This window comes from Odocoileus virginianus, chromosome 11 (genome assembly GCF_023699985.2).
Source record: "Odocoileus virginianus isolate 20LAN1187 ecotype Illinois chromosome 11, Ovbor_1.2, whole genome shotgun sequence".
Classification (NCBI taxonomy): Eukaryota; Metazoa; Chordata; class Mammalia; order Artiodactyla; family Cervidae; genus Odocoileus; species Odocoileus virginianus.
In genome coordinates, this window is record NC_069684.1 from 25671201 (window position 1) to 25698109 (window position 26909).

General features: G+C 40.5%; 1 protein-coding gene across 7 annotated transcripts in view; it reads left to right on the forward strand.

Moving 5' to 3' along the window:
* Positions 1-26909, forward strand: part of PRDM2 (PR/SET domain 2) — a 127840-nt gene that overhangs the window by 29753 nt on the left and 71178 nt on the right. For 6 of the 7 annotated variants that reach the window (XM_070474068.1, XM_070474071.1, XM_070474074.1 and 3 more), the window contains exons 3-6: positions 5283-5400; positions 7400-7503; positions 18473-18625; positions 24590-24716. In XM_070474068.1, the coding sequence (XP_070330169.1) occupies positions 5283-5400; positions 7400-7503; positions 18473-18625; positions 24590-24716 (502 nt within the window). The remainder of the gene's footprint in view (positions 1-5282; positions 5401-7399; positions 7504-18472; positions 18626-24589; positions 24717-26909) is intronic. The other variant, XM_070474073.1, reaches the window with a different exon arrangement.

The window sequence follows — 26909 nt, forward strand, 5'->3', positions numbered from 1 at the left end:
CAGGTGAAGAAGCAACAGTTAGAACTGGTCATGAAACAACAGACTGGTTCCATATCGGGAAAGGAGTACGTCAAGGCTGTATATTGTCATCTTGCTCATTTAACTTCTTTGCAGAGCACATCATGAGAAATGCTGGACTGGATGAAGCACAAACTGGAATCAAGATTGCTGGGAGAAATATCAATAACCTCAGATATGCAGATGACACCACCCTTATGGCAGAAAGTGAAGAAGAACTGAAGAGCCTCTTGTTGAAAGTGAAAGAGGAGAGTGAAAATGTTGGTTTAAAACTCAACCTTCAGAAAACTAAGATCATGGCATCCATTCCCATCACTTCATGGCAGATAGATGGGGAAACAGTGACAGACTTTATTTTTTTGGGCTTCAAAATCACTGCAGATGGTGACTGCAGCCATCAAATTAAAAGATGAAGCTGTGCCCAACCTAGACAGCATATTAAAAAGCAAAGACATTACTTTGCCAGCAAAGGTCTGTCTAGTCACAGCTGTGGTTTTTCCAGTAGTCATGTATGGATGTGAGTTGGACTATAAAGAAAGCTGAGGCTGAAGAATTGATGCTTTTGAGCTGTGGTGTTGGAGAAGAGAGTCCCTTGGACTGTAAGGAGATCCAACCAGTCCATCTTAAAGGAAATTAGTCCTGAATATTCATTGGAAGGACTGATGCTGAAGCTGAAACTCCAATACTTTGGCCTCCTGATGCGAAAAACTGACTTATTTGAAAAGACCCTGATGCTGGGAAAGATTGAAGGTGGGAAGAGAAGGGGATGACAGAGGATGAGATGGTTGGATGGCATCACCGACTCAATGGACATACTGCTGCTACTGCTGCTAAGTCGCTTCAGCCGTGTCTGACTCTGTGCGACCCCACAGACGGAAGCCCACCAGGCTCCTCCGTCCTTGGGATTCTCCAGGCAAGAACACTGGAGTGGGTTGCCATTTGAGTAAACTCCGGGAGTTGGTGATGGACAGGGAGTCCTGGTGTGCTGCAGTCCATGGGGTCTCAAAGAGCTGGGCGTGACTGAGTGACTGAACTGAACTGGACTTGATCCTGGGACAGCAGAGATGAGGTCCTGGGAGGCTGTTGGCCCCTCTGGAAGGAGGAGTGTGCAACCTGGTCGCTGCCCCTCTCATTCTGTGGGGTTCATGTCTCTCCAGTGGCATTACCCTGCTTCCCTCCCCCGCCACAGCCCTGGCCATTCTGCTGTCTTCTGCCCTGCTTTGGACGCGTAGGTCTCTTTGCCTGTCTGTTCCCTGAACTTACCACACTCATTCCTGTCTCAGCAAGGTCCTCTCCTGGCCTGTTTTTCCCATGTGTTGTCGCCCAATTTCCTTCTTGCTTCTCGAGAGGTCTCCCATGAGCACTCTGTCTGAAATACACCCTTTCTCCCTTCACTGTGTCCTCTTCTCATGCTTGATTTCTCTTCAGAGCATCAGTAGCTACCAAGCACTGTAGGTCTTTGTTTAATTTTGTCCATCTTATTCACTAGAGTGACACAGTATTGAGGCTTGTGTGATGCTTAAAACGTTACCTGGCCCACAGAACGTACTCAGAAATTTTGTAATAAATTGAGACGCTCCAGTTTCTTTTAGACAAAATCAACCTGAGAAGTAGTCACAGGACTGTGATTCTTTAGTGTACAAACCAAGGTGACCCTGTTTTGAGTATGGTATTACATCTAATATATATTATATGTATGTGTGTGTGTGTATATATATGTATATATATATATATAATATATATATAATTCCAGTTTCCCAATTATGGATATGTTGGGAAGTGAAATTTTCTTTTAAATATGCTTTTGTTCCAGAGGTTTACTTGTCAAGTGGTTGCTTGAAATTGAGAGCATGCCACGTTTTCTAAAAAAGGATCCTTACATTGACCCAGAATACCTATCTCAAATTCAGGCATGCATAGAGAAAATGCTTTCAGATAGTTGACTCAGCTGTGCCTTCCTAGCCTTCTTTTTTCTAAAAAGTTTAAGTTAGCTTGCCAGAATCACTTACTCATCCAAGTATTTAAGTGACAGACATTTCAGGTCTGCTGCTGAGTATTGGGAATGGAGCGTGGAGTAAGGTGGACACCGTCTGTCTCCCCTGCAGTCTGGCGGGGGAGGTGCAGTAAACACAATTATACAAAAAGCAATTATTGAAAACTTGTGGTAAGAGCTGTGAGGGAAAAATAAGGCAGGAGAGAGGATGGTTCTCTTTAGGCGAGCCATCCTACCTCTTTCTACTTCCGACTTCCTAAAAAATGTTCCCTGCAGTTTCTAGCAGTAGGCACCACAGTGGGGGTTCCGACAGCCGGAGAGGTGAGAGGAAGGCCCTGGTGCTGGCCAGTGTCTGGAATGAGGTCCTCGGGTTTTAGTTGAGCCCTGCTGTAGTTTGTGAAGGATACTAAAATAAACAGGAAAAAAGCTTTCCTCTTCTAACTAAAGGAGCCCAAATTAAAAACCATGGATTTGTTGAAGGCAAGTAAGTATGTATATGGAAATTTTTGTTGTTTCTTTTTCCTGTGGTACTTCTGCTGAAGTCCTTTATATTCCCAGGTGCCTTAAACTTATATGGTCTCCAACTTAGACTCAAGTTACAAATTTCCTGTGGGGATGACCATTCCTGCCTTAGGTTACCATCTCCTGTTGACATTTCTATGGAAATTTGGAGATTTTAGGGCAGAAGTTGTCAGATTGTATTCCAGCAGAATCTTTTCCTTTTGAAATCTTTGCTTTACTGAGGTATAATTGACAAAATTGTAAGATATTTAAGCTGTGTGTACATTGTGGTGGCTCGATATATTTAGACATTGTGAAAGGATTCCTACTGTCCAGTTAATTAACACACCCATCAGCTTGCATATTTCTCTTTTTCTTTCTTTTTGGGAGGAGGAGGGAGCATTTAAGTTCTACTCTTAGCAGTTTCAGTTCTGTAGTACAGTGCTATCAACCAGAGTCACCACGTTTTACATTAGGACCTCAAAGCCGATCCAGCAGAATTTTAACCGTAAACACCATAGTGGTTACGGGCTTGGGCTCTGGGGATAGACAGACAGAGATTCAGTTCCTATCCTTGGGCACCTTGGACCACTTCCCTAAGCCTCAATTTCCTCTTCTGTGTGTGTGGTGGTGGGGCAGGGAGCTGGGAGGAGACACTAACGGGGCCTTCCTGTTGGGCTGTTTGGGGTAAACTCTGTCTTGCACACAAGATGGCTAGCACAGTGCCTTGCACTGAGGCCCAAGGAAGTTCCAGTACACATTAAATCATTAGTAGTATCGTAATAGTGCCTGGAATTATCAGTTTGAGTTAGCTGACACATTGTCTTTTCAAAGTTCCTGGGAAGGTTAGATGGTGTCACATCCTTTAAAATCTTTTCTAGGGTTCACTCTGAAAAAGGGGAAGGAAATTCCCACATACCATACTAACTGGCTGTGTGCTAGTGACTGTGGCTATGGCTTGTTAATATTGTTTAATTTATCCACGTTAAAAATAATTATTATGTAGCCTGGATATCAGTTACCAATGTAATACCTTTTCCCTCTTTTGAAAAATGTGGTCACATTTCCAAAATTCTGGTTTATAGATTAAAATTTTTTTTAAATGAGAGCACTGTATTTAGAAGTGAGAAATTTGTGTGCTAAATTTATTTATGCTTTAGCTACTAAAAAATACCATAAGATCATTTTCTGGGGCAGTTTTGATATTCCCACGTTTAGGAAGGTGTTGAACTTGTGCTTGGTGATACTGTCAGGACCAAGGCTTAATCAAGCAGGATGGAAGTGTGTGTGCTGCTGGAGGGCATGCACCATCACATCTGCTGTCCAGAGATGGTCCCCAGGCCTTACGTGCCTGCTTTTGCACATTCCAACTCAGAATAGCAGAGTAGACCTTCACAATGACTTGCCTTGTTGTTCTGAGCCTGTTGATATTTAAGTTGAAATGCTAGGAGTACAGAAATTTGAATGATACTCTCTTCTTGGCACAAAGCATTCTTAAAACTACAAGATCTTCATTGGGGAAAATTAGTCATTTTATCTTGGAGTTTGCTGCTTCCCTGGTGGCACAGAGAGACAGGAAAGAACCTGCCTGTGATGCAGGAGATCCAGGTTTGGTCCCTGAGTTGGGGAGATCCTCTGGAGAAGGGAATGGCAACCCACTGCAGTATTCTTACCTGGAGAATCCCATGGACAGAGGAACCTGGAGAATCCCATGGACAGAGGAACCTGGAGGGCAACAGTCCATGGAGTTGCAAGGAGTTGTACATGACTGAGTGACTTAAACTTACATTTTGCTGTTTGCCTATGTTGGTTCCTTTGAAAGTCCTTCAGAAATATTTCCCTTTGCCAAGTGAAATAAAGAACATTCAGACTACAAAACCTATCATTCTTAGCAGGGTTGTGATCTGCACATCAGTTCTTTAGGGTCTGTGTGGTGCTAATTAATAGCCACCTGGTTTTCCTTTGATTTCAAAGTTTTTTTTAGAATAACAGTCATGATCTATGAGTTGACTTGGTTCTCCCCTTTCTATTCCCTTAGATTTCTATTTCTTTTTTATTCCCTCAGATACATATCTAATAGAAATCTTATTTAATATTTACAATGAATTTTCACATATACTTAGTAATTTCCAAATTCTCTATTTCTCTGAGACTGTGTGATTTTGTGGGGTGTTTCTGTTTAGTTACTTGGTGTACGGTGGTATAGTACTGTTTGCTGGAAAGGTCACACTTCCGTGGAGGACCCAAAATAAATTGTAGTGTTCTTGCTGGAAATTGTCAAGCCCTTGTGGCTGGAGGAATGAAAGCATGGATGGGATGGGGGTCCAGTTGGCTGGCATGGCCTTTACAGCATGTGCCGAAAGTGTTCACTTAAATAGAGAGTGTTAATTTTTTTTTGAACATCCTAAGATGCTGATGGTAGTCTTTGATTTAAAAGTAAGCTTAAGATGTAATTTGATACCAGATTCTGTGGGAGATTAAAACAGTATGGTGCCAAAGGTTTACATATTTTTTAAATGGTCACAGGTGGCTGGAGCAAACTAGATGAACACAGACGTGCTTGAAGGTTACAGTGGTTTCCTTTGGAGATTCACAAACAAGCAAAAAAGCACCTCCTGAAATGCTTGACATCATTGTTTTAGCCTGGCTTGCCAGCTTTAGGTTTCACTTACATTTCTGCATATTTGTTTATTGGACCAGAAAAAAAAAAGTCAAAAGAGAACTGAGTTTTCTTCTTTCTGCTGTTATCCTTCTGTTTCTTAACTTGCAGAACGCAGCTGAGCCTGTGGCAGCAGCAGAGACCCTGGCCGAGGTACCTGAACATGTGCTTCGAGGACTTCCGGAGGAAGTGAGGCTTTTCCCATCTGCTGTTGACAAAACTCGGATTGGTGAGCGCTGGGGTCAGGGGAGGAGAGGGCAGGGAGAGCGGGCTGTGGCCAGGCTTCCTCTGGGGGCTTCTGAGGTGGGGAGCTCACTTCAGAAGCCACACATCTATGCTCTGACTTGTTTTGAAGAGTTTGTTTCCCAGTTAAGAATGCAGGGTGGACAGGAACATCTCACACCCACCCGCCCTCCTTTGCGACTCAGCCTGAGCAGCCCCTTCCTCCGAGTCTCCCCAGGGGCTCTTCTTCCCGCAGAATGTGTTGCTCTGCCTCTGATTTCCTGTGATTTGAGGGTGATGATAGTATTATATTTATTTCATTATTTTGTATTTGTTTTCATATCCATCACTTGCATTGATCGTGAGTGCCTTCATTTCTTATTTATCTTCATGCCTCCAGTAACTGACGCTCTTCATGGACCTCAGTGGGTATTTGAGTGAATAATGAGTGTGTCCCAATGCTTCTTGCTAGAATTTCTTGTTGAATATAGCCAGGCTTTTTTGTATTGAGTCTTGTTTTTGTGTTCTAATCTTTAGACAGAAGGCTACGGAAATAAGTTATAAAAGTTAAGAGTATAGTCTTAGAAGAAATCATGTTTATGGCCTGTTTCCTTTTTTTAAAGATGTTCTTCTGATATTCTGGTGTATCAGTTCAGTTCAGTTCAGTTGCTCAGCCGTGTCTGACTCTTTGCGACCCCATGAATCGCAACACGCCAGGCCTCCCTGTCCATCACCAGCTCCCTGAGTTTACTCAAACTCATGCCCATCGAGTTGGTGATGCCATCCAGCCATCTCATCTTCTGTCGTCCCCTTCTCTTCCTGCCCCCAATCCCTCTCAGCATCAGGGTCTTTTCCAGTGAATCAACTCTTCGCATGACGTGGCCAAAGTATTGGAGTTTCAGCTTCAGCATCAGTCCTTCCAATGAACACCCAGGACTGATCTCTTTCAGGATGGACTGGTTGGATCTCCTTGCAGTCCAAGGGACTCTCAAGAGTCTTCTCCAACACCATAGTTCAAAAGCATCAATTTCTCGGTGCTCAGCTTTCTTCATATGTGTGTGAATAAACTTTTAATAAATGCTTTTCCTAATTCTTGTTGAAAATTATTCAGTGAGTAATTTGTTCATGAAAGTGGTTGATTTTCTCTCTTCACTAATTAGTTATTAGCTGGGATATCAAATGGGATTCATAGCAGACTTAGAGGTGGTGGAATTAGTTCATCATAGCTGAGCCACTGGCTGAGACCACAGCCTTCATCTATACATGAGGAAATTGAGCCCAGAAGGTAAGGGAACATGTTCAAAGCAGTGCTGTCAGTAAGAGACACCCTGGCACTGGGTCTGTTGACTAGGGTGTCTCCTGCTGTTTTACCCACTGCTTCTGCATCTTGTTTGCCTTATGGTCACTGTGAAGAATATAGAAATACCCCTGAGAATACCACAAAGAAGCATATATCTTGGTTGTTTTAAACTCTGAAGAGTGAGTTGTTTAACCTTTCAGAAAACAGAGCAGAGAGCAAACAAATGTCAAAAATATTTACTACAGGACACTGTTTATAACATTTAAGGTTTTTTTTTTTTTTTTTTTTTTTACAATTTGAAATCTGTAGAAAAGGAGAAAGAGAAACTTTGCATTTTTACTGCATTTGTTTTTTTTTCTCTTAATTGTTGTGATTATCTCTTCTCCAAGTGTTGGTGATTATGCTATCTGGGTAAATTTTATATGTAAAGATTAAAAAAACCCATAAAATAATCTTTTCCACTTACAAAACAATATAGATTCTTTACAGGCTATTAGGAAAATACAGAAGACTGTTAAGAAGAAAAGTAAAAGTCCCCTTTGAATATTTGATTTAATTTGATTTTCTGTGATCTCAGTTAGGTTAACATTGTCTTGCTTTTAGGGTGACTAGTCTTTTCAGTATTTTGTGAAACTGAATTGCTTTTGGTGCTTTAGTTTTTAAAATAACCACAATGCATTGTGAAACTACTGGTTTTATTTTCTAGGTGTCTGGGCCACTAAACCAATTTTAAAAGGCAAAAAGTTTGGGCCATTTGTCGGTGACAAGAAAAAAAGATCTCAGGTTAAGAATAATGTATACATGTGGGAGGTAAGAAATGATCCTTGTCCTTTGCTTATCAGAGTTCAGTACATTTTTAAACATTTCATTCTATCTTCTCAGGATTTGACCTTCTGAAATTAATCAGTCAACTTAACGTGTTCTTTAGAATAAAGAATATTTTTAATAGAAAATGTGTTTCCTCAGATACAGATTGCTATTTACATTTGTAGTTTGAAAGTGCTTGGCTGTCCTTAACAATAAATGTCAAATTGGCGTTTTATTTGCCTTGTTCAGGTTGCTTTGCTTTGAAGCCAAGAGTTTGGTCTGCCACTTTATAGGCTTGCAGATGAACACCAGTAAAAGACACACCAAGGTGGCCACTAATATCAATAAAGCACAGTTAGGATCTTTTCTGTCATTTAGGAAGTAATCTGTGTGCTGCTGGAACATTCAGAGTTGGACATAACTTAGCACACTGTGTATTTATATAGTTCTTGTTGTTTAGTCCCTAAGTAGTGTCCAGCTCTTTTGCTACCTCATGGACTATAGCCCACCAGGCTTCTCTGTCCATGGATTTCCCAGGTAAGAATATTGGAGTGGATTGGCATTTTCTTCTCCAGGGAGTCTCCCTGACCCAGGGATCGAACCTGTGTCTCTGGCATTGGCAGGCGATTCTTTACTACTGAGCCACCTGAGAAGCCATGTTTGTCTAGTGCTTTGACTTTTTAGAAAGGCTTTCATTCTGTTCATTTCACATTCTCTTCAATGATCCTGGAAGATGAAGAGCGTTCACACACTCCTTATGCAGGGAAGCTGTCTAGATGAGAGGGAGTAGCTCCCCTCATGGGCCCATGTGCTGAGAGTGTTGTCAGAGCAGAACCACAATCTCCATGTGTCCTGCTGCCTGACAGGCAGTTAGAAATGTTTCATTGGTTTGGTGGTGGTGATGTGTGTAGTCACTAAACTGTGTCCATCATGGACCTGCCAGGCTCCTCTGTCCATGAGATTTCCCAGGCAAGAATACTGGAATGGGTTGCCGTTTCCTTCTCCAGGGTATCTTCGCCATTCAGGGGTTGAACCTGGATGGATCGAACCTAGGTTGACTGTTTTGTAGTCAGTCTCCTGCATTGCAGCTGGCTTCTTTTACTGACTGAGTCAGGGTTCAAATCCTGCCTTTGTGACCTGGGTAGGGTCCTTAACCTTTGGGCCCTAAAACCCTCCATTTAAAAATGGGGAGAATAAAAAATAATCTCACGAAGAAAGCTGTGAAGATAAAATATTTTATTATTGTTTCCTAAAGAGTTGGCTATGAATTAAGCATTTCTGTTAAATTTAAATCAGGTTAGGAGTCCCCATGAAACTCCTCAGGTTCTTGTAGAACTCAGTGGTATGACTCCCTTGAAAGCCAAAGTGTTTTTGGTGGTGAGGAAAAGCATTCCTGTCAGATTGACTTAGGTGGAAATCACATCTGTTTCACATGTAAACATATAAAAGCCTAAAAATAAAATTCGCCTGGGAAATGTCTGGAGACAGTTTCCGTCAAGAAGTTCTGTGGCGTTTGTCCGTCTGTGGTATGTTGCTGTTTTTCTCAGTGCTGTGAGCAGTGTTTCTTGCCTTGAGAATTCTGACAGTTTCTCTCAGTAATTTTGAGAGTTTCTCTGAATCCCTTATAATAAATATAGTGATATTTAATGCAAGGGGACTTAGGAAATGATGATTTACCATGGGAGTAATTATTTTGTTATTTCACAACTTTTGAGTTAAGAGAGTGCTGTATTTGTGGAAAAAATGCCCAACCAAAAAAAAATTTAATTATTCAAGATAATGACCAAATGCTTAAAAATGTCTTAACCACAAAATTATGTTCCAAAATAAATTGTATTTTTAATTTTAGAAGTTTCACAAGGGAAACCAACAAACATGCTCTGTCAGGTTAGCATTAATCCTGGTGAGGAACCAGAAAACACGTACTCTAGTTCTGTGTGTATCTAAGGTTGAACAAATGTCATTAATATTAAACCTAAGTTTGTGGTACCTGCTTTACTCAACATACAATTTGATATTGTTGGGCATTTTATATAAATTACTAATAGTGCCTTTTGTAAATTAGGTTTCATTTCCCTTGAAATTGTTAAAGTATGAATTTATAGTAACTTGTTTAAAAAGTATAATTTGGAGCCATGATATATTTGGAGCCATGATATATTAGATATTAGAGATTCAGTTTTTCCTGTTAACATCCCATTGTTAATTTAAGATACTTCTTATATTCTGCCATAGTTGGGAATCCTCATAACACTGCCAGTTCTTGTTGCTACTGCTGCTAAGTCACTTCAATCGTGTCCGACTCTGTGCGACCCCATAGACAGCAGCCCACCAGGCTCCCCCATATCTGGAATTCTCCAGGCAAGAACACTGGAGTGGGTTGCCATTTCCTTCTCCAGTGTGTGAAAATGAAGTTGGCTAGTCGTGTCCGACTCTTAGCGACCCCATGGACTGCAGCCTACCAGGCTTCTCTGTCCATGGGATTTTCCAGGCAAGAGTACTGGAGTGGGATGCCATTGCCTTCTCTGGCCAGTTCTTGTTAATCAGGTTTAAATATTTAGTTCTTGTCAAGGCTGGGTTTTCTTCCCTGCAATAAAAAAAAATTGGATGTCATTCAGATGGTTTCAACTCTGAGGTCTATATTCCACATAGAAACCTCTAAACCTTTTTGCCATGTTAAAATAGATACATTTGACATACACATGTGGAAGTATGTATTTGGCAAAGTATAGGAAGCAAAAATTATAATGTATGTATTTATTATAAAGAAAATAAAAATCAAGGTAAAATATAGTATTTTCCCATTAACTTTTTCTAACTTTGGTGTTGTCCTCTGACTTGCATCAGAATGCCTCCTCTTAATGTCACAGATACTGCTTATCATTAAAATCTCATTTGGCATTTGTTCTTCCATTAAAGCCCCTTAAGACCAGTTTATCTTTTAGCAGCCTGGTCTTTTGCCTCCACTAGAACTCCATTTTAAAGCTAATCTATGAGAAAGTGTTAAATTGCTTTTCTTGAGCCCTTGATTATCTTATGCAGCCTTCAGTCCTCTTAAGTTTCCACTGAAAGCATGCTATTATATCAGAAATAACAGGAGAGAAACAGGAGAGTATCCTCAGGGTGAATGCATGGAACAGTCAGGTTCTGAAAAGAAGAGAGTACTCTGTGGTCAGTTCCTGGTGGGGAACTGCTGGCAGGCCAAACACCGGACTTCATGTACCCCCCCCCCCCCCCCAGTGCGACACACACACACACACACACACACACACACACACACTTTTGAACTGTTTACATGTTTTAATATATCTTTTTAAAAAATAGCCTTTAGTTTTTAGAGCACTTTAGGTTAGCAGAAAAATTGAACAGAAAGTTGAGTTTCTATATGTCCTTCTCCCCCCTGTCCCCCCTCCCACCTCCATGAGACATGCACACACAGCTTCCCTCACTGGCTTCATTTCCACCAGAATGGGGCATTTGTTACAGTGAACACACCATTATTGCCCAGAGCCCATGGTTTACATTAGGGGCCACTCATGGTGTTGTACCTTCTAATAAGTCATTTTTAAATTATGAAAGTAATACATGGTCATTGCGAAATAATATAAACAAAAGATTATAAATGAGAAAGTAAAAATCACCTGTCAACATCATGGTGTGCATTCTTTAACTCTGCTTCTTTGCCTCTGTTTTTCTTCTGTCTCTCTCACACAGGCACCTATGCAAACACCATATCTAGACATTTCACACACAGTTGAGATCAAACTGTATAGTTTTGTAACATGTTTTTTATCTTAATATGTTGTAGATGTGTACATGTCAAATGTACATCCCACGTCAAATACTTGTCCACATCATTATTTCTTATAGCTACCTAGAATTCAATTGTGTCCTTCCACTGTTAAACTAGTGGACATGTAAGTAGTTTTAATCTTTTCATGATATTAATAATTCTTTGGGAGAGAAGGATTGGGAGTTTGGGATTAGCAGATGCTAGTATAAGATCAGAGAACAAGGTACTACTGTATGGGAGAGGGCACTATATTCAGTATAATGAAAAAGAATATGCATATGTATATAGTTGAATCACTTTGCTGTATCAGCAGAAATGAACACAGCACTGCAAGTCATCTCTACTTCAATAATATTAAAAGAGAAACCCAAGTTCTTCCAAGTATGAAACTAATTGTATACACATATTTGCTCACTTGTCTGGTTATCTTTTTAAGATGAATTCCTAGAAGTATAATTGTTGAGTCAAAAGTTATGTACATTTTAAGTTTCGGTAAATTTTCCTAACAGACCTCCAAAGGGATTGTACTAATTTACATAGCCACCAGGGGTGAATATTCCTTCCTAGCTTTTTAGAACCAGTATTGTTGATGTTTTTTGATAGTTCCCCCCCCCTTTCTTATCAATGAAAACTGAGTCCACTGCTTTGATTCGTATGTTACTATTCAGGCAACAAATCTTGAGTCCAGAGGGTAGAGAGAAGAAATAGAATTGCATTTCAGTTAATATTCATAGAGAAATTATTTCCGTATAATGAGGAGACTTTAAATATTGAATAGTTTTCTTTTTCAGAAGTGAAAGCATACTTTTTATTATTCAACACTGTTATGATCAGATACTAACAAGCACATTTCATAATTTTTGCTATCTTAGTTCTTCTAATTTCAGAGTATTTCTAATTTTAAAATGGAGCAAAACTATAAAAGAGAGTAGAGAAGTCAACCAGTTGATTCTGTAGAACCTTTTATCAGAAAGTACCACTCAGCTCTTACTGCTCCTTTCCAACTTCTAAACCATGCAGAATGTCCCAAGAAAAGACCTTGTTCATGGGGGGGATCCAGCCTGCCACCTGTTTTTTGCAGTCCGAGAGCTGAGAATGGTTTTTACATTTTCAAGTGGTTTAAACAAAGATCAAGTGTTTTGTGATACATGAAAAGTATATGAAATTCAAACTTCAGTTCATTAATAAAGTTTTATTGAAACACAGCAATGTTCATTTGTTTACATGTTGTCTGTGGCTGCTTTTGCCCTGCAGTGGCCAAGATGAACAGTTGTGACTGAGACCATATGACTTGTAAAACTGAAAATACTTCTGGCCCTTTGCAGAGTCTGCTGAGCCCTTGTCTGTGTGTGTAAGAGAGAAGGAGTGAACGTGGTGATGTCAGGGGTCTTAGGTTAACTGTGAAGCAGTGTGGTTAATAGAAGTGCAAAGATTTTGAACTTGTTACTTAAAAGTGGGCTAGCCATAGAGTTGTTTGTCACAGAAACTGCTGCATCAGTCTTATTCTTCTCTTAGTACCTTCAGGAGGGTGGGGATGTTGAAGTACAGAGAATTAAGCCATCTTTCTGAATAAGTGAACTTGTAACTAGATTGACAGCTTGTTATGGTGCAAGGAGGAAATTGAGAGTTTATTTGCTTATTTAACCCCTCTTTGTTAAGCTTACCATGTGACAGGCACTGTCCTCAGTTCTGGAGCACTGAGCTTGGCGTATAATACTTGTGGTATTATATAGATGAATGACAGTACCCTGTGGGGATTTTTTTTGTGGAATAAAGAATACTAGAAACACCCTAAATCTTTACACAGATGACAGATCTGAGAGCAGGTGGCTTGCTTGGGGTCTGAGACTGTTAGTCAGGATGCCCAGGTTTCATGGTTGCCTGTTCAGTGATCTTCCCACTAGCAGAGTCTACCTAGAGATTCTTAGTCTTTGGCATGTCGTGGACCCCTTTGAAAATCTCCCCAGCAAATATACAAATGTATATAAACACAAAACATTTTGCATACGATTTCTAGGGTTATATGAAATTTTTAAATGGCTCAGTGGTAAAGAATCTGCTTGCAATGCAAGACACATGGGTTCAATCCCTGTGTTGGAATGATCCCCTGGAGTAGGAAATGTCAACCCACTCTGAGTGACTGAACATCCTTGTACTGAAATATGAGTTTACATTATTTTATGGCTTTTGAAATGATTGGATTCAATTCAGTGGGATTTGAGTGATGTGAGAATTACATTCTGTTTGACAGTGAGTTAATAGCTAGTCTGTTTAGTGGTAGGGACAGAAAGGAGGTTAGGCCTTGATGACCTAGGGAAGGTTAAGGATGGGATGAGGAAATTGGAAAGAGAAAAGAAGCAGAAATGCAGGCACAGATGGGAGAACCAGGTTTGAATCCTGACTTTGATTTTCCCACATAGTTCAGTTGGTAGAGAATCCACCTGCAATGCAGGAGACCTCTGTTTGATTCCTTGGTTGGGAAGATTCTCTGGAGAAGGGATGGACTGCCCACTCCAGTATTGTGGCCTGGAGAATTCCATGGACTGTATAGTCCATGGGATTGCAGAGTTGGACACGACTGAGTGACTTTCACTTCACTTCTTCACTTCTGACTTTTAGTGACTTCACTGTTCTAGTAAAATTACCGGCCCATCTTTCCCTAGTGTCCCCATTTATAAAAGGGGCTTACTAATATTTCACAGGGTTCTTGTAAAGGTTAATAATGCTTGGTGTAGAAGTGCCTGCTTTTCTTTCTCTTCAAGTAGAGTATTTCTATTTGAAAGTCAACTTGTAAAAAATTATAATAGTACATAATTAGGTACCCTTGCTTTGTAAACAGAGACTGTTTACAGAGGAAAAACTATTGATTATTTGGAAGTATCTCTCCTTAGGATCAAGTCAGCTGAGTATTTCTCGGTCCTTATAAGGATGTGGAAATAGATTTGTTATGTAACATTGTTGAGTTAGAGCTGGGGTGTGAGTTTGACCTGTCTTTGCACTGTCTCTACCTGAAAGGACAGGAGTCTCATTCTCCCTGTCTTTCCCCACCCTGACTTCATGGTGTGGTGGTACATGTGCAGTCTCGTAACTTGCACATGTATTGAGTGTAATTCTGTCACATTTTAGAGATAGGTTCTGTGTATCAGTCACTGAAGTTAACTCTGGTTGGAAACCAGTTGGAATTCCAACTAAGGTAGAAATTGTATGAAAACACATTTTAATCCCAGTTTCAATTACAGGTGAGACTCAGTGAAAATGAGAAGGCTACATATTTTTTTAAAGATGTGTGTGTGATGATGAAGGTGACAGTGATGAGAAGAGGATGGGAGTCTGAGCCTAGCATTCAGCAGAGCTTGGCTGCCTTCCTAGCTTGCTCTCCCCACCCTCTTCCCTTTTTACTTAAAGATTACACTAAATCAGTGGAGGGAAGGTAGAAAATTCAGATAAGCAGAAGAGAGAAAATGAAAATTATGAAGAATCACATTTTTCTGAGGAAACCATTAACATATTCACGCATTTAGATTTCAGATCATTTTCCTCTTCATATATTCATATGTTTAAAACATACTTTTTATAAATGGCTTTATTCAATCATCAGTGTATTATGACTGTCTTTTCTACTGATTATTTATATTTCTACATCTTCTGGTCATCTTTTTCTCCCAATTATAGAGATAATGTTTGTTTATTACTGAGAAAATTCTTAATACAAAGATTACAGAAAGTAAAAGTTTCACATGAGTCAGTTAGTCATTCATACAACAGTATTTTTTAAGTTCTGTCTAGTATTCCACTATATTCCAGTATTACCGTACTGAGCTAATCTGTGGTGTTCTCCATTTCACAATGAGTCTATGGTAAACCACACTGCTGTGGACATCTTTGTGCATACATCTTGGTGTGATTGCCCAGTATCTCATGAGAATAAATTCCTACAAGTGTATATGCTGATTAAAGTGTGTGAATTTTAAAGTTATTTAGTCAGTATTGCTTAGTTTGATCCAAAAAAAAAGATACCAATTTATTTTCTGATCAGCATTTTGGGAGAATGTCTGCTTTCTAATTCTGTGTGTGTTTTTTTTTTCTCCTTAAAAAACAATTTTTAACCATTTGCGAGTTTAAAAAATTACTTATTTTTGATTATTAGGTAAATTTACTTTTTTTCCTTGAGATTTTGGCCATGTATTTTTCTTTGTGAATTACTAGTTGCACATTTTAAAAAACTGAAGTGTTTTTCTATAAAATCTATAAAATCTTTTCTATAAAATCTAAAATTTTCTATAAAATCTTTTCTATAAAATTGAGCATTTTATTTATTTATTTATTTTCCATTTATTTTTATTCTTTGGAGGCTAATTACAATATTGTAGTGGTTTTTGCCATACATTGACATGAATCAGCCATGGGTTTACATGTGTTCCCCATCCCGATCCCCCCTCCCGCTTCCCTCTCCATCCCATCCCTCTGGGTCTTCCCAGTGCACCAGTCCTGAGCACCCATCTCATGCATCCAACTTGGGCTGGTGATCTGTTTCATCTTTGATAGTATACTTGTTTCAGTGCTGTTCTCTCCGAACATCCCGCCCTCGCCTTCTCCCACAGAGTCTAAAAGTCTGTTTTGTACATCTGTATCTCTTCTTCTGTTTTGCATACAGGGTTATCGTTACCATCTTTTAAAATTCCATATGTATGCGTTAGTATACTAAAATTGAGCATTTTAGTTTAAGTATGACTTAGTAGATTCCTTAGTCTCCTTTGTAACAAAATGAGCTCTACATAAAAACGTTACTCAAGTGGAACACCTTGCTCTTTGCAAGGGTCATTATTGACCTGCCAGCCAGGAAATTCCAGCACAGTCTTATTGTTATCCTCCAGGTGGTAAGTAGACTCTTGTTACTTCTTTCCAACTGCCTTTAACTGTGTGGGATTTTCCAGCACTATCTCTGCAGTGTTTGTAGCTGTGTCATTATGTGCGTGGGAGTGTGTGGGAACTCTGCTGTCTCCTATGATAAATCAAAACAAGACTTTTCATCCCTAAGTTATTAAAAAGTAACCAGTATGGACTGACACTCTTAAAAGACCCAACTAAAGATTCCCATTTTTGTTATTTTATCATACTGGCAAACTTGGCAAAAGTTATCTCGTAAGCATTTTAAAGTAAAGTACCTTAAATTATTTTGGTGTGTAAAGTTTAAGTTTTGTATTGTGATTCTGTCTCTTCTACACATACCATGTGGGCCTGCACTTTCTCTGTTTTCAAGGGTGAAGAGTGTGTGTGTGCCTGCTTGTCTGTAGCGAGCTGAGAATGAGTGTGACAGTGAATTTGAAAAGGAGTCAAATGTGACCTGTATAGCCTCTTTTTAGGTGGTGCAGAGAGGTGTTATAGTAAACAGCCAGCTGCTGAGTAAACTCACTGTAGGTACTTACAGGATAGTGAAAATACTCTCCTTGACAGTTTGTGGGTAGTAAATAAAGTAACTGCAAAGCACTTTCTAGCATGATCCCTGTCACATAGTAGGTGCTCATTAAATGATGACAGTTATACATTTGTATATGATAATATCATTTCATTAATTTCATAGTTATTTGTTGAGAGCCTACTCTCTGCCAGGCACTGGGCAAGGTCTTAGAGGTACTACAGTGAATGAAATGTCTTATTTGATTCACTACAGTGAATCAAATGTCTTCTCATGGAGCTAATACTGTGGTGTGGGGAAACAGTTACTAAGTAGCAAAATAAGAGCACAAGTACCATGAAGAAAAATAAATCAGGAGATGACTAGATAACTGGGGGTGCTGATGGGAAGAGAAGGCTTCATAGTTTTAGCTGGGATGGTCAAGGAAGGCACTGATAAATAGAGGTCAAGCAGAGCTGGGATTAAGGTCATCTTTACTACTCACTAAGTGAGTGACTTTGGGAAAGTTATATAATCTTTGATCCTTAATTGCCACATGTGGCAAAAAGGGGTAATAATGAAACTGATGCATAAGGTTAAATGAGATAGCATGGAAAGCCTGCAGCATTATGCCAGACGTCTAACCCCTAGCAGGAAGAAAGTGTTGTTCATGGCCAGTATGTTGGGCACTGCCCTGGCAGTCCTGGACTGGGAGACACAGGCATGCCCAGAGGAGCCAAGGATGGGGGCTTTGTTCCTGAAGGAAAGAAACCTGCAGTAAACAAACAGTGTTTAACGTGAAAAGAAGACTTGAGCGGTGATGGTCTTGACTGTAGGAAAGAAATGGAAGCATTAAGATTCTCTCCTTTCTTGCAAAGGAGAAAGTAGAAGACTCATTTCTTTTGCTTTGTTTCCGACAGACTGTCACCAATTGATTCTATTTCAGTACCTAATCAAGTGTTTTACAGTCTAAATTTGGGAAAGTAGAACATAGATGTATGTATGTATGTGTGTATCTACAAAGTAAGAAACAGCTGCTCAGTAGACTCTCTTTAAATGAAGGAATGAGAGCCAAAGGCCTCTAGGAGTAGGAGTTGATGGAGAGGGGATGATCAGGGAGGGCTTCTGTCTTGCAAGTGTGGAGTTGATCTGTCTCCTCAAAGACAGGTCGGGATTTTGGTCTTGTTTCAGAAGGAGACTGATATTTCCCAGAATACAGATTCTCTGGGTAGAGAAGTGTTTAAAGTCAACAGAGTCTGCAGAAGAAGCATCATGCCGTCACCCACATGGAGGTTCACACTGCATGCTTCCTTACTGAAGTTTCTGTCAGCACTGTAGCAAAGGCGCCTGCTAAGCTGTGGACCCCAGCAGGACTGGACTGCCACTCTCGAATTGCTGAACAGCCCAGGATGCTCAGGGCATTCGGGTACTGGGGATCACTGCTGCAGGCTCTCACTTCCTCTGTTATATGGGGAGGAGAGCTATCGTTAGGCTTTGTGTTCATGTTTGTGAAGGATTTGGAGACCATCAAGCACACTTATTATATAGCACATAAAGTTTAGGAGAAAAAAATTACACCCAAATAGAAAAATAACTAATGAGGATTGTGTCATTTTGGACCTCAGTTTTCATTTTTATTTTCCTTTTTTATGCTGCTTATTCTGTTGATGTGAAATCCTTTATGGAGTACTTCCATATAATGAACAGGAATTGTCTTAGAAGTTGAAAATGAAGACATTTAAAAGATACCCTATTTTAACAGTTGTCCTTTTCCCCCATCGAAGGTCTACTACCCAAATTTGGGATGGATGTGCATTGATGCCACTGATCCAGAGAAGGGGAACTGGCTGCGCTATGTGAATTGGGCTTGCTCAGGAGAAGAGCAAAATTTATTTCCACTGGAAATCAACAGGGCCATTTACTATAAAACTTTAAAGGTAAGAGTATTAGAATTAGTCTGCTGTTAGATATTCTACATGCATTTCTGCAAATGCTGTCGTTAGTCATGGCTATCAGTAACAGCTGTGCAGACCTTGAAAGGGTTATAGTTGAATGGGATTCACCACCCTGAAAGGTCTGTGTTTTAATTATACAGTTGCCACTGCTTATGTGAGGAAGGGCACTAAAGCATGAAGATTGTGTTAAGTAATTACATACAGCATCTTTATTGATACTGATGAGTTAAGCATGTGGCAGATTCTTCTCTTAAGCCACAAATGCATTGGGAACTGTCTGACGGGCCAGTTTATCTAACTGTACGAAACTCTCAACAGCTCTGGTAGTTCTCCATTAACAGAAAACACATTCTTAGTCTTCAATCTAGTGTAGCTTTGGATTAGCTTTTCTTTTGCCTAACTTTTTAATGTGAGTGTATCTATTTATTATTTTTGGCTGTGCTGGGTCTTTGTTGCTGCTCAAGCTTTTCTTTTGTCACAGTGAGCAGGGGCTGCTCTCCAGTTGCAGTGCAGGCTTTTCATCGTGGGGCTTCTCTTGCTGCGGAGCATAGGCTCTGGCACACGCAGACTTCTGTGGTTGCAGCGCGTGGGCTCAGTCGTTGTGGCACCCGGGTTCTGGAGCACAGGCTTGATGGTTGTGGCGTGCGGGCTTAGTTGCTCCATGGCATGTGGGATCTTCCCGGATGAAGGACTGAACCCGTTTCTCCTGCCTAGACAAGCAGATTCTTTACCACTGAGCCACCAGGGAAGCCCCATCTTTTCCCTGAATTTTGTTCAGAATGAAAATTAAACAGAACATCTTTCTTACTTCTGGTAAAGTTATACTTGGAGACGTTAATAGTGGAGATAAAAAAAGAGGAAAATCATTTTTTAGAGTTTGTGGTGAGGTCAGAGGTCACTGAGTACATTCCGGGAAGTTAGAATTTGGAAGGGTTGTTATCTCTGCAACAAGCAAGCCCACATCTGTCTCCCTCATTTCCATGTTCTCCTGGAAGGCAAATCTGCACTCATCGTACACAGAAATGTTCCCAAAGGCTGAGTCTTGCAGCTCTAAAGAGAGAGGATTGTTGCTCTTTGCTTTCTGGATTAGATATGTTTGCTAAAATTGCTGCAAGGCAGGTTTCCTTTATTCACTTACTTCCATTAAAAATGACATAGATTGCTGGCTAGTCTTTGAAAAAACTTAATCTCCGTGGAGCTGAAAACTCTTTGATGGGCAGGCATTTAAGATGATGGTCATCTTTGCAGCATGCTGAGTTTTGACTGTGTCTAGTACTAGAACTTGGCAAGTTATCTTTAGAGCTGTTTTGCTTTCCTTTGTATTTTTCCCTGTCGCCTTTAGCCAGTTGGTTTGTCGTTTTTCTCATCTAAACCCACATTCTTGCTTCTAGTTCCTGCAGGAAATATTTCTTTGTAGTACTTTCTTATTTAAAATTTCTATAACCTTCTTTCCCATTTTCTTTCTGCTGGATGACTTTTCTGCCATGATTTCCTGGTAGGCATTACTGTACAGTTTTGTTACACTGGAGTCTGAGATTGGATTCACAATTTGATTCAAGAATTCATTCTGTTTCTCAAATTTATTTAAAGTGGAAGTTACATCTGATTACATCAGTGAGGAGAATCCTGGTGGAGAGGAAATACCAATTAATGGTGCATATGAGACAGTCAAGGGAGTGGAAATGAGGTTCCAGGGCAGAGGAAGCTCAGGGAGATGCTGGGACACTTGGCAATGCTTTCATCAGACTTGAAGTTGAGATGTGTTCATCTCTGATGGCAAAGCCGAGAACCATTGAGAAGCAAGAGAGAATAGTGTTTGGGAGTGAACTCTGGAGCCAGACTCCTGGATTAAATCCTCACTTGCTCTGAGACCCAAGGCAAGTCACTGTGATTTTACCAGATGTGCAGCCTTAGGCAAGTCACTTTCTGTGCCTCAGTTTCTTTGTTTGTAAGATACAGATAATTATATATTGACCTCAGAGGGTTATCAAGAGGATTGCATAGGTGATTGTGGGTAGAGTTCTAGCACATGGTAAGTACTAAATAAATGGTAGCTGTTATTTTTGGCAAGGTACGATAGTGTCATGAGTAGGAGTAGGGACTCTGGAGCAGACTGCTTTGTGAGCAGATTTTGCCTTCGAGAAGCACAGGGAAGAAGACAGGGAAACATGAGAAGTTACACCTTCTGTCTTAATTTTCTCATCTGTAAAAATGGATGTAATAGTAAAATTAATAATGTTGTTATTGTTGTTTAGTTACTAAGTCATGTCTGACTCTTTTTCGACCCTATGGACTGTTGCTCACCAGGCTCCTCTGTCCATGAGAATTTCCAGACAAGAGTACTGGAGTGGGTTTCTATTTCCTTCTCCTGGGAATCTTCCTGATCCAGGGATCGAACCCAGGTCTTCTGCATTGCAGGCGGATTCTTTATCATCTGAGCTACCGGGGAAGCTGAACATTAATAATACAGTCATGAAAATTAAACAAGCCAGCATGTGCAAGATTCTGTGAAGAGTTCTTTGTCTAACCTAAGTACTCAAAAGTGTTACTAAATAGCTGTACTGTCATTTTTACCTTTCTTTGTTGGAAGTAATGTAGCTCTGATCTTTGTAGACCTCCAATCCTGACCTTTGATTTTGCTCAAGTATGCATCAGGTGTTTTAGATTCTTTTACTAGTGATTATATTCTGCAAGGTTAAGCTTTATATGGGTTAGGTTTTGTAAATAACTTATATGTGATGATATTCTTCTGGGCTCTGTATCACCTTCTCAGCTATCAACTGGATAGTTGAGAAATCTCAACACTGGTTTTGTTTGTAATATGATTAAACGCTGTTTTAAATTCCTGAGGATTAATTGTTAGCCTGCTCTCCATTCATTCACCTATTCATCAGTTCTTCATTGTTGTTGTTCAGTCTCTTAAGTTGTGTCACGACTCTGCATCCCCATGGCCTGTGGCATGCCAGGCTTCCCCATCCTTTACTATCTTCCAGAGTTTGCTCAGACTCATGTCCATTGAATCGATGATGCCATCCAGCCATCTCATCCTGTCGCCTCCTTCTCTTCCTGCCCTCAATCTTTTCCAGCATCAGGGTCTTTTCCAGTGAGTCGGCTCTTCTCATCAGGTGGCCAAAGTATTGAAACTTCAACTTTAGCATCAGTCCTTCTAATGCATATTCAGAGTTGATTTCCTTTAGGATTGACTGGTTTGATCTCCTTGCTCATTAACCATTTAGAAATTTTGTATTAGTGGTAAAGACAGATATTGGGATGTTTTGTGTTTTTAGCATCTACACAAGAGTACCCTCCTAAGTAGAGTTTGTTCTGATATTTATCAACTTCTTCCTGTTGCTAGTACAGTTAGTACTTTGCAGAAGGTTGAAGTGGAATAAATGTGAACACTTGGGCTGAGTCGAGGAGGAATCTTGAAGAGGTCTGGTGGGTTTTTCTAGTCAGTGTTCTGGTTAGGCTGTTTTGTTTAGGATTAAATGGGTGATAGATTTTTTCCTCACTCCTTTTCATGTTCTTTTTTACTTTGGTTTTATTTAACACTACATATTTCTGCAAACTCTAATAACTTCAAGTGATTATATATATATCACTTTACCATTTTATAAATATGTGACTTGTAATTAAAACATAGAGAAGCATACTATACACTTGGAACTAGAATTAGTTGACTTACAGAAGCTCATTCCTTCAACAGAAACAGGTTATCTCATAAGGGTACCAAAAGGCATTGGTAATGGATATTTTAATGCATTAAAATTTTATATGTTTTATATAATTTTATACTTTTTTTTTTTTTTTGGTTTAGATATAACTGATTCAAGAAAGGAAAACACATTGGTTTAAAGACAAAAACAACAAGTTTGAGTCATCCTTGGGGAAACAGAGGAAACAGTGGCTTGTTCTTTTATCTTAAAGAATTTAGAATATTTTAAAATTTGGATAACATAATCACTGAGTTCTGCAAAGAATGAAACAAAATATTTACTTTCAAAGGCTTTATCTAGAATAGAAGGTATGTTGAAGAACTATGTTGTTTCTAAGCTGACATCATAGATGGAATTCTCATCATAGGCAGGAATTCTCCTGCCTCTAAAACGAGGGTATCCAGTCCTCTTTTGTAAGTATAGCGCAGTGATCAAAATCAGGAAGCTTACACTAGCACAGTATTTTATTAGCTCATCTGTACACTCCAGTATTCCTGGGACTTTCCTGATGGCTCAGATAGTAAAGAATCTGTCTGCAATGTGGGAGATCAGGGTTCGATCCCTGGATGGGGAAGATCCTTGGGAGAAGGGAATGGCTATCCACTTTCAGTATCCGTGCCTGGAGAATTACATGGAGAGAGGTGCTTGCAGGGCTACAGTCCATGGTGTCCCAAAGAGTTGGACACGACTGAGAAAATAACACACTTTCACACTTTATTCAAATTTTGTTAATTGTTCCAATCATGTCTTTTTAGGCAAAGAAAACTCCGTGGCATTCAGTTGTAATGTTTCATTAGTCTCCTTAGTTTGGACAGCACCTTAGTCTTTTGTCTTTTATAACCTTTCAGTTTTGAGAGAACTGATTAGTAATTTTGTAGAATGTCCCTACAGTTTGGCCTTCTGTTAAGCTTCATTATGATTAATTCACATTTATGTATTTGGGGCAGAAATCCCAGAGGTGATGCTGTGTTCTTTTCTGTGCATTGTATCAAGAGGCATATGATGTTGATGACTTATACTGTTTTTCACTTAGTCATTAATGTTTTATGGGAAGATATTTTGAGACCATGCAAATACTATATTATTCTTCAAACTTTCATCTACTGGTTTTAGCATCTATTGATGATTCTTGCCTGCATCAGTTATTACTGTCATGAATGTCTAGTTGTGATTTTCTAATTCCATTATTTCTTTTTCATTGATTAGTTGGGATCTACTGAAGGAAGAGTTTTCCTTATTTACTTGACTGTTTATTCATTCATGTCAGCTTGGACTCATGGATTTTTATTTTATTCACGGGGTTATTGGTGGAATATTACTTGTTTTGATAATCTTGGAACTTTTTGACAGATGAGTCATCGTGAGAGAAACCAATAAGCCATTTGCTTCAGTTTTATTTAGGAGTGTAATCTTTCCAGTCAGTATTATCTTTTCTTCAAGATCTTGTTCTCTATGTATAATCCGCATGATGGTGTATACATGGCTTTAAGAATTAATGTTTTAGGAGTTGACACGTGAGATATTTATAGGCATTTCCTTCTAAATTTCAAAGTTGTCTTGTAGACTCGAAGTGTAGTACAGAGGATAAGGCAGCGAATCCTCCAAGGACCGGAGCAGATTGGCAGCAGCGCAGAGATAATGCGCTGCCAGGGCGCTCACGTCCTCCGCACCGCCTCTTTTAGCATCTCCGTGATATAATTAGCGGTGCGTTTTTAAGTGTGCAGCGGCATGTGGTTCTTATGCTTAACTTGCTCTTGTACTCTTGAAACCTGCGCTGATAATTAGTTTTCAGCACGTCTCTTTCCAGACTACCCGGTTCTTTTAAACTACGCTTTACATTTTCTCATCAGCTTAGATTTCATGGGCAATATGGTTCCGTGTTTTGTTTTGTTTTTTTTCTTTCTGCGTGGGTAGTCTTGAGGCTTCTAAGAGTAAGATTCTGAAGCATAAAGCAGTTTAAGTTTAAACCGGTCCTATCAGATCCCGACCTCCACCGGACGGACTCCGGGGGAGGAGGCGGCCAGGAAGTGAGGTCCTCCCTCCAGCAGAGGGTCCCTTCCCTTGCTGCCCGGCTCGCTGCCGCCGAAGCGGAGGAGCCCTTCCTGCCGGGTTGGCCTCCGGCGCGCCGCCCGGTCGAGAGCGCCGCCCGCCTGCCCCGCCCCGCCCCGCCCCGCCCCGTCAACAAACGCCGCTCTGATTGGCCCGTCGCCTGTCTCTTCTCTCCCCGCAGCCAATTGCGCCGGGCGAGGAGCTCCTGGTCTGGTACAATGGGGAAGACAACCCCGAGATAGCAGCTGCGATTGAGGAAGAGCGAGCCAGCGCCCGGAGCAAGCGGAGCTCCCCGAAAAGCAGGAAAGGTAGGAGCCCGCCGCCGTCCCGGCTCCCGCCGTTGCCCGGCGCGTTCCGAATCCGGGCTCTGGTGGCGCCCGCGGCTCTCCGTGACCTTTTCCGAACCTGGTGCCGGCCCCCCCGCCCCCCCGCCGGCGCTGCTGAATCACGGCGCCGGACGCCACGCTCGGACTCTTAGCTAACTTGGGGCCGAGGAGCCGGCGCGGAAAAGTGAGCGGACGCGCGCCGAAAGGGAGCCGGGGCCGGTTGTCATTTCCCTCTCCCACAACCTGGGTCGCGGGACTTGGGGGTGGGAGCGGCGACCGGTCCCTCCAAGCCGTGCATGCCCGATATATTCTTAGCTTTTTGTGCTATTCGCCAGCGACGCGTCACAAAATGTGTTCTGAGAGTGACATTTCCAGGTCCGCAGATTCGGCGGCCTCGTGTCCATCCTCCCTATGCAGGAGGACTATGCAGGAGGGCCGGACGCGCTGCGGCCGCTGCGCTGGCCTCCCGGGGCAGGGAGAGTACGCTGGTCTTGCCACCTCGGCCCCCTACTCCTCCACGGGCCGCGCACTGCCGTCCCGGCCACCCCACTCCAACCCGGCTGGGCAAGGCACTGCCACTCCGACCCCTAGTCCTTCCCGGGCCGGGCCCTAGGCCACTCCACGCCGCGCAAGACCGCGCTGCGCACGACTGCAGCACTCTTAAAGATTATAGCAGATCTTGTTGAAATTAGGCCATTAACAAAATGGAAGTTGAACAGTGTGCTGTTTTGTTACTTTTGACTCAACTCCAATAGTTTTGTTTTGTTTTAAAACAAAAGGTAAAGTGTAGTCATACTTACATAGAAGGCGGGGGATAATTTCTGGGAGGGAAATAGTTTGGTTGGCTATATCGTATTTCCAGCTGGCATTCTACACTTTCTTTTTTCCTTTTAATGGAGAATTTTAATATTAATTCGTGAGTCTTTCATAGAGCCCAGTTGAATGTATGCCAAGGCACGGTATGGTAGTTTGTCAGTAGTAGGAAAATTTGTTTTTGTTTTTTTTTTTTGGTGGTGGTTTTTGTTTTTTTGGCTCGCTTTACGTCTTAAGTAAAATTTTTGTAGCCATCTGAACTTGACTCCGGTCCTTTACTTAGAACACTGCAGAGTGAATTGTGGAAGTCATACTATAAATGAACTCATAGTGTAAACTTGATTTTGGAAAAATATAAAAATAATATTTAAAAATGTAGGCAAGAAATCCATTCTGATTGTTCCATTACATATTCTCTGTATTTCACAGTTTAGTCAATAATCCGTCCAGGGAAGTTTGTTGGGCCTTTTACTGACTACATGTTCTCTGTTTAACCTTGTCTCTTCATAGTTTTTGATCATTAAGTGCTTTGATCATGAATCAGATGATCATGGTCTAGAAAATTTGCCAGGTGTTTTTATTGTTGTCTACTGTTTTACGTGAGTGCTGAGATTTTTATTAGGCCTAGTGCATAATTGTTTGCAAACTCTTTAGGTAATTCAGATTGTTCCTTTATTTAGTGTTCAAATTTTGTGTATAATTAATGTCACCAGACTTTCCAGGTAAGTTGTGATTTACAGGGGCTGGAGTTTGGAAGGCAGGAGATCTTTACTCTGTTACTAAGCATAATTAACTCATATTTAAATATAGTCAGGTTAATAACAACTTCATCCTAAGGCTTTTCTCTGTTCAGCATACTTTGGTGTGCAGGTTTAGAACATTTTATTACCTTTTTCTTTTCTTTTTTATTCCTTAATTTTTAAATTTGGAATGTGGAGGAAAAAACTGAAAGTAAGCTTTTGTTAGTGGTACGTGAACTAAAACATTTTCATTTTTATACCTGCCCATATTGCTGGGTTTTTGTATTGAGTTCAGTAGTTCATATTTCTTATTACCCTATTATTTATAACTACTCCAAGCTGTGTATAACCCAGTGAATCTTAAGTTTTTAGTTAAAATAAGTACATGAACCTCACTCTCGAAACTTAACTGTTTTGAACAGCTTACCGGTAAGGAGTCCTGTTTGCTTTTTATGATCTAAAGTTTAAATAGTCAAAACGTTATTGTTAGTCTCCGTAAAGCTAATTTATAGCTTACAAAGACCTGAAATGGAGAAGCGTTTTACATCAACTTAGTTCTTTTTAGGTCTTATATGTGACCTCAGACATTTAAATACCTTTTCAGGCAGTGATGTCAGAGAAT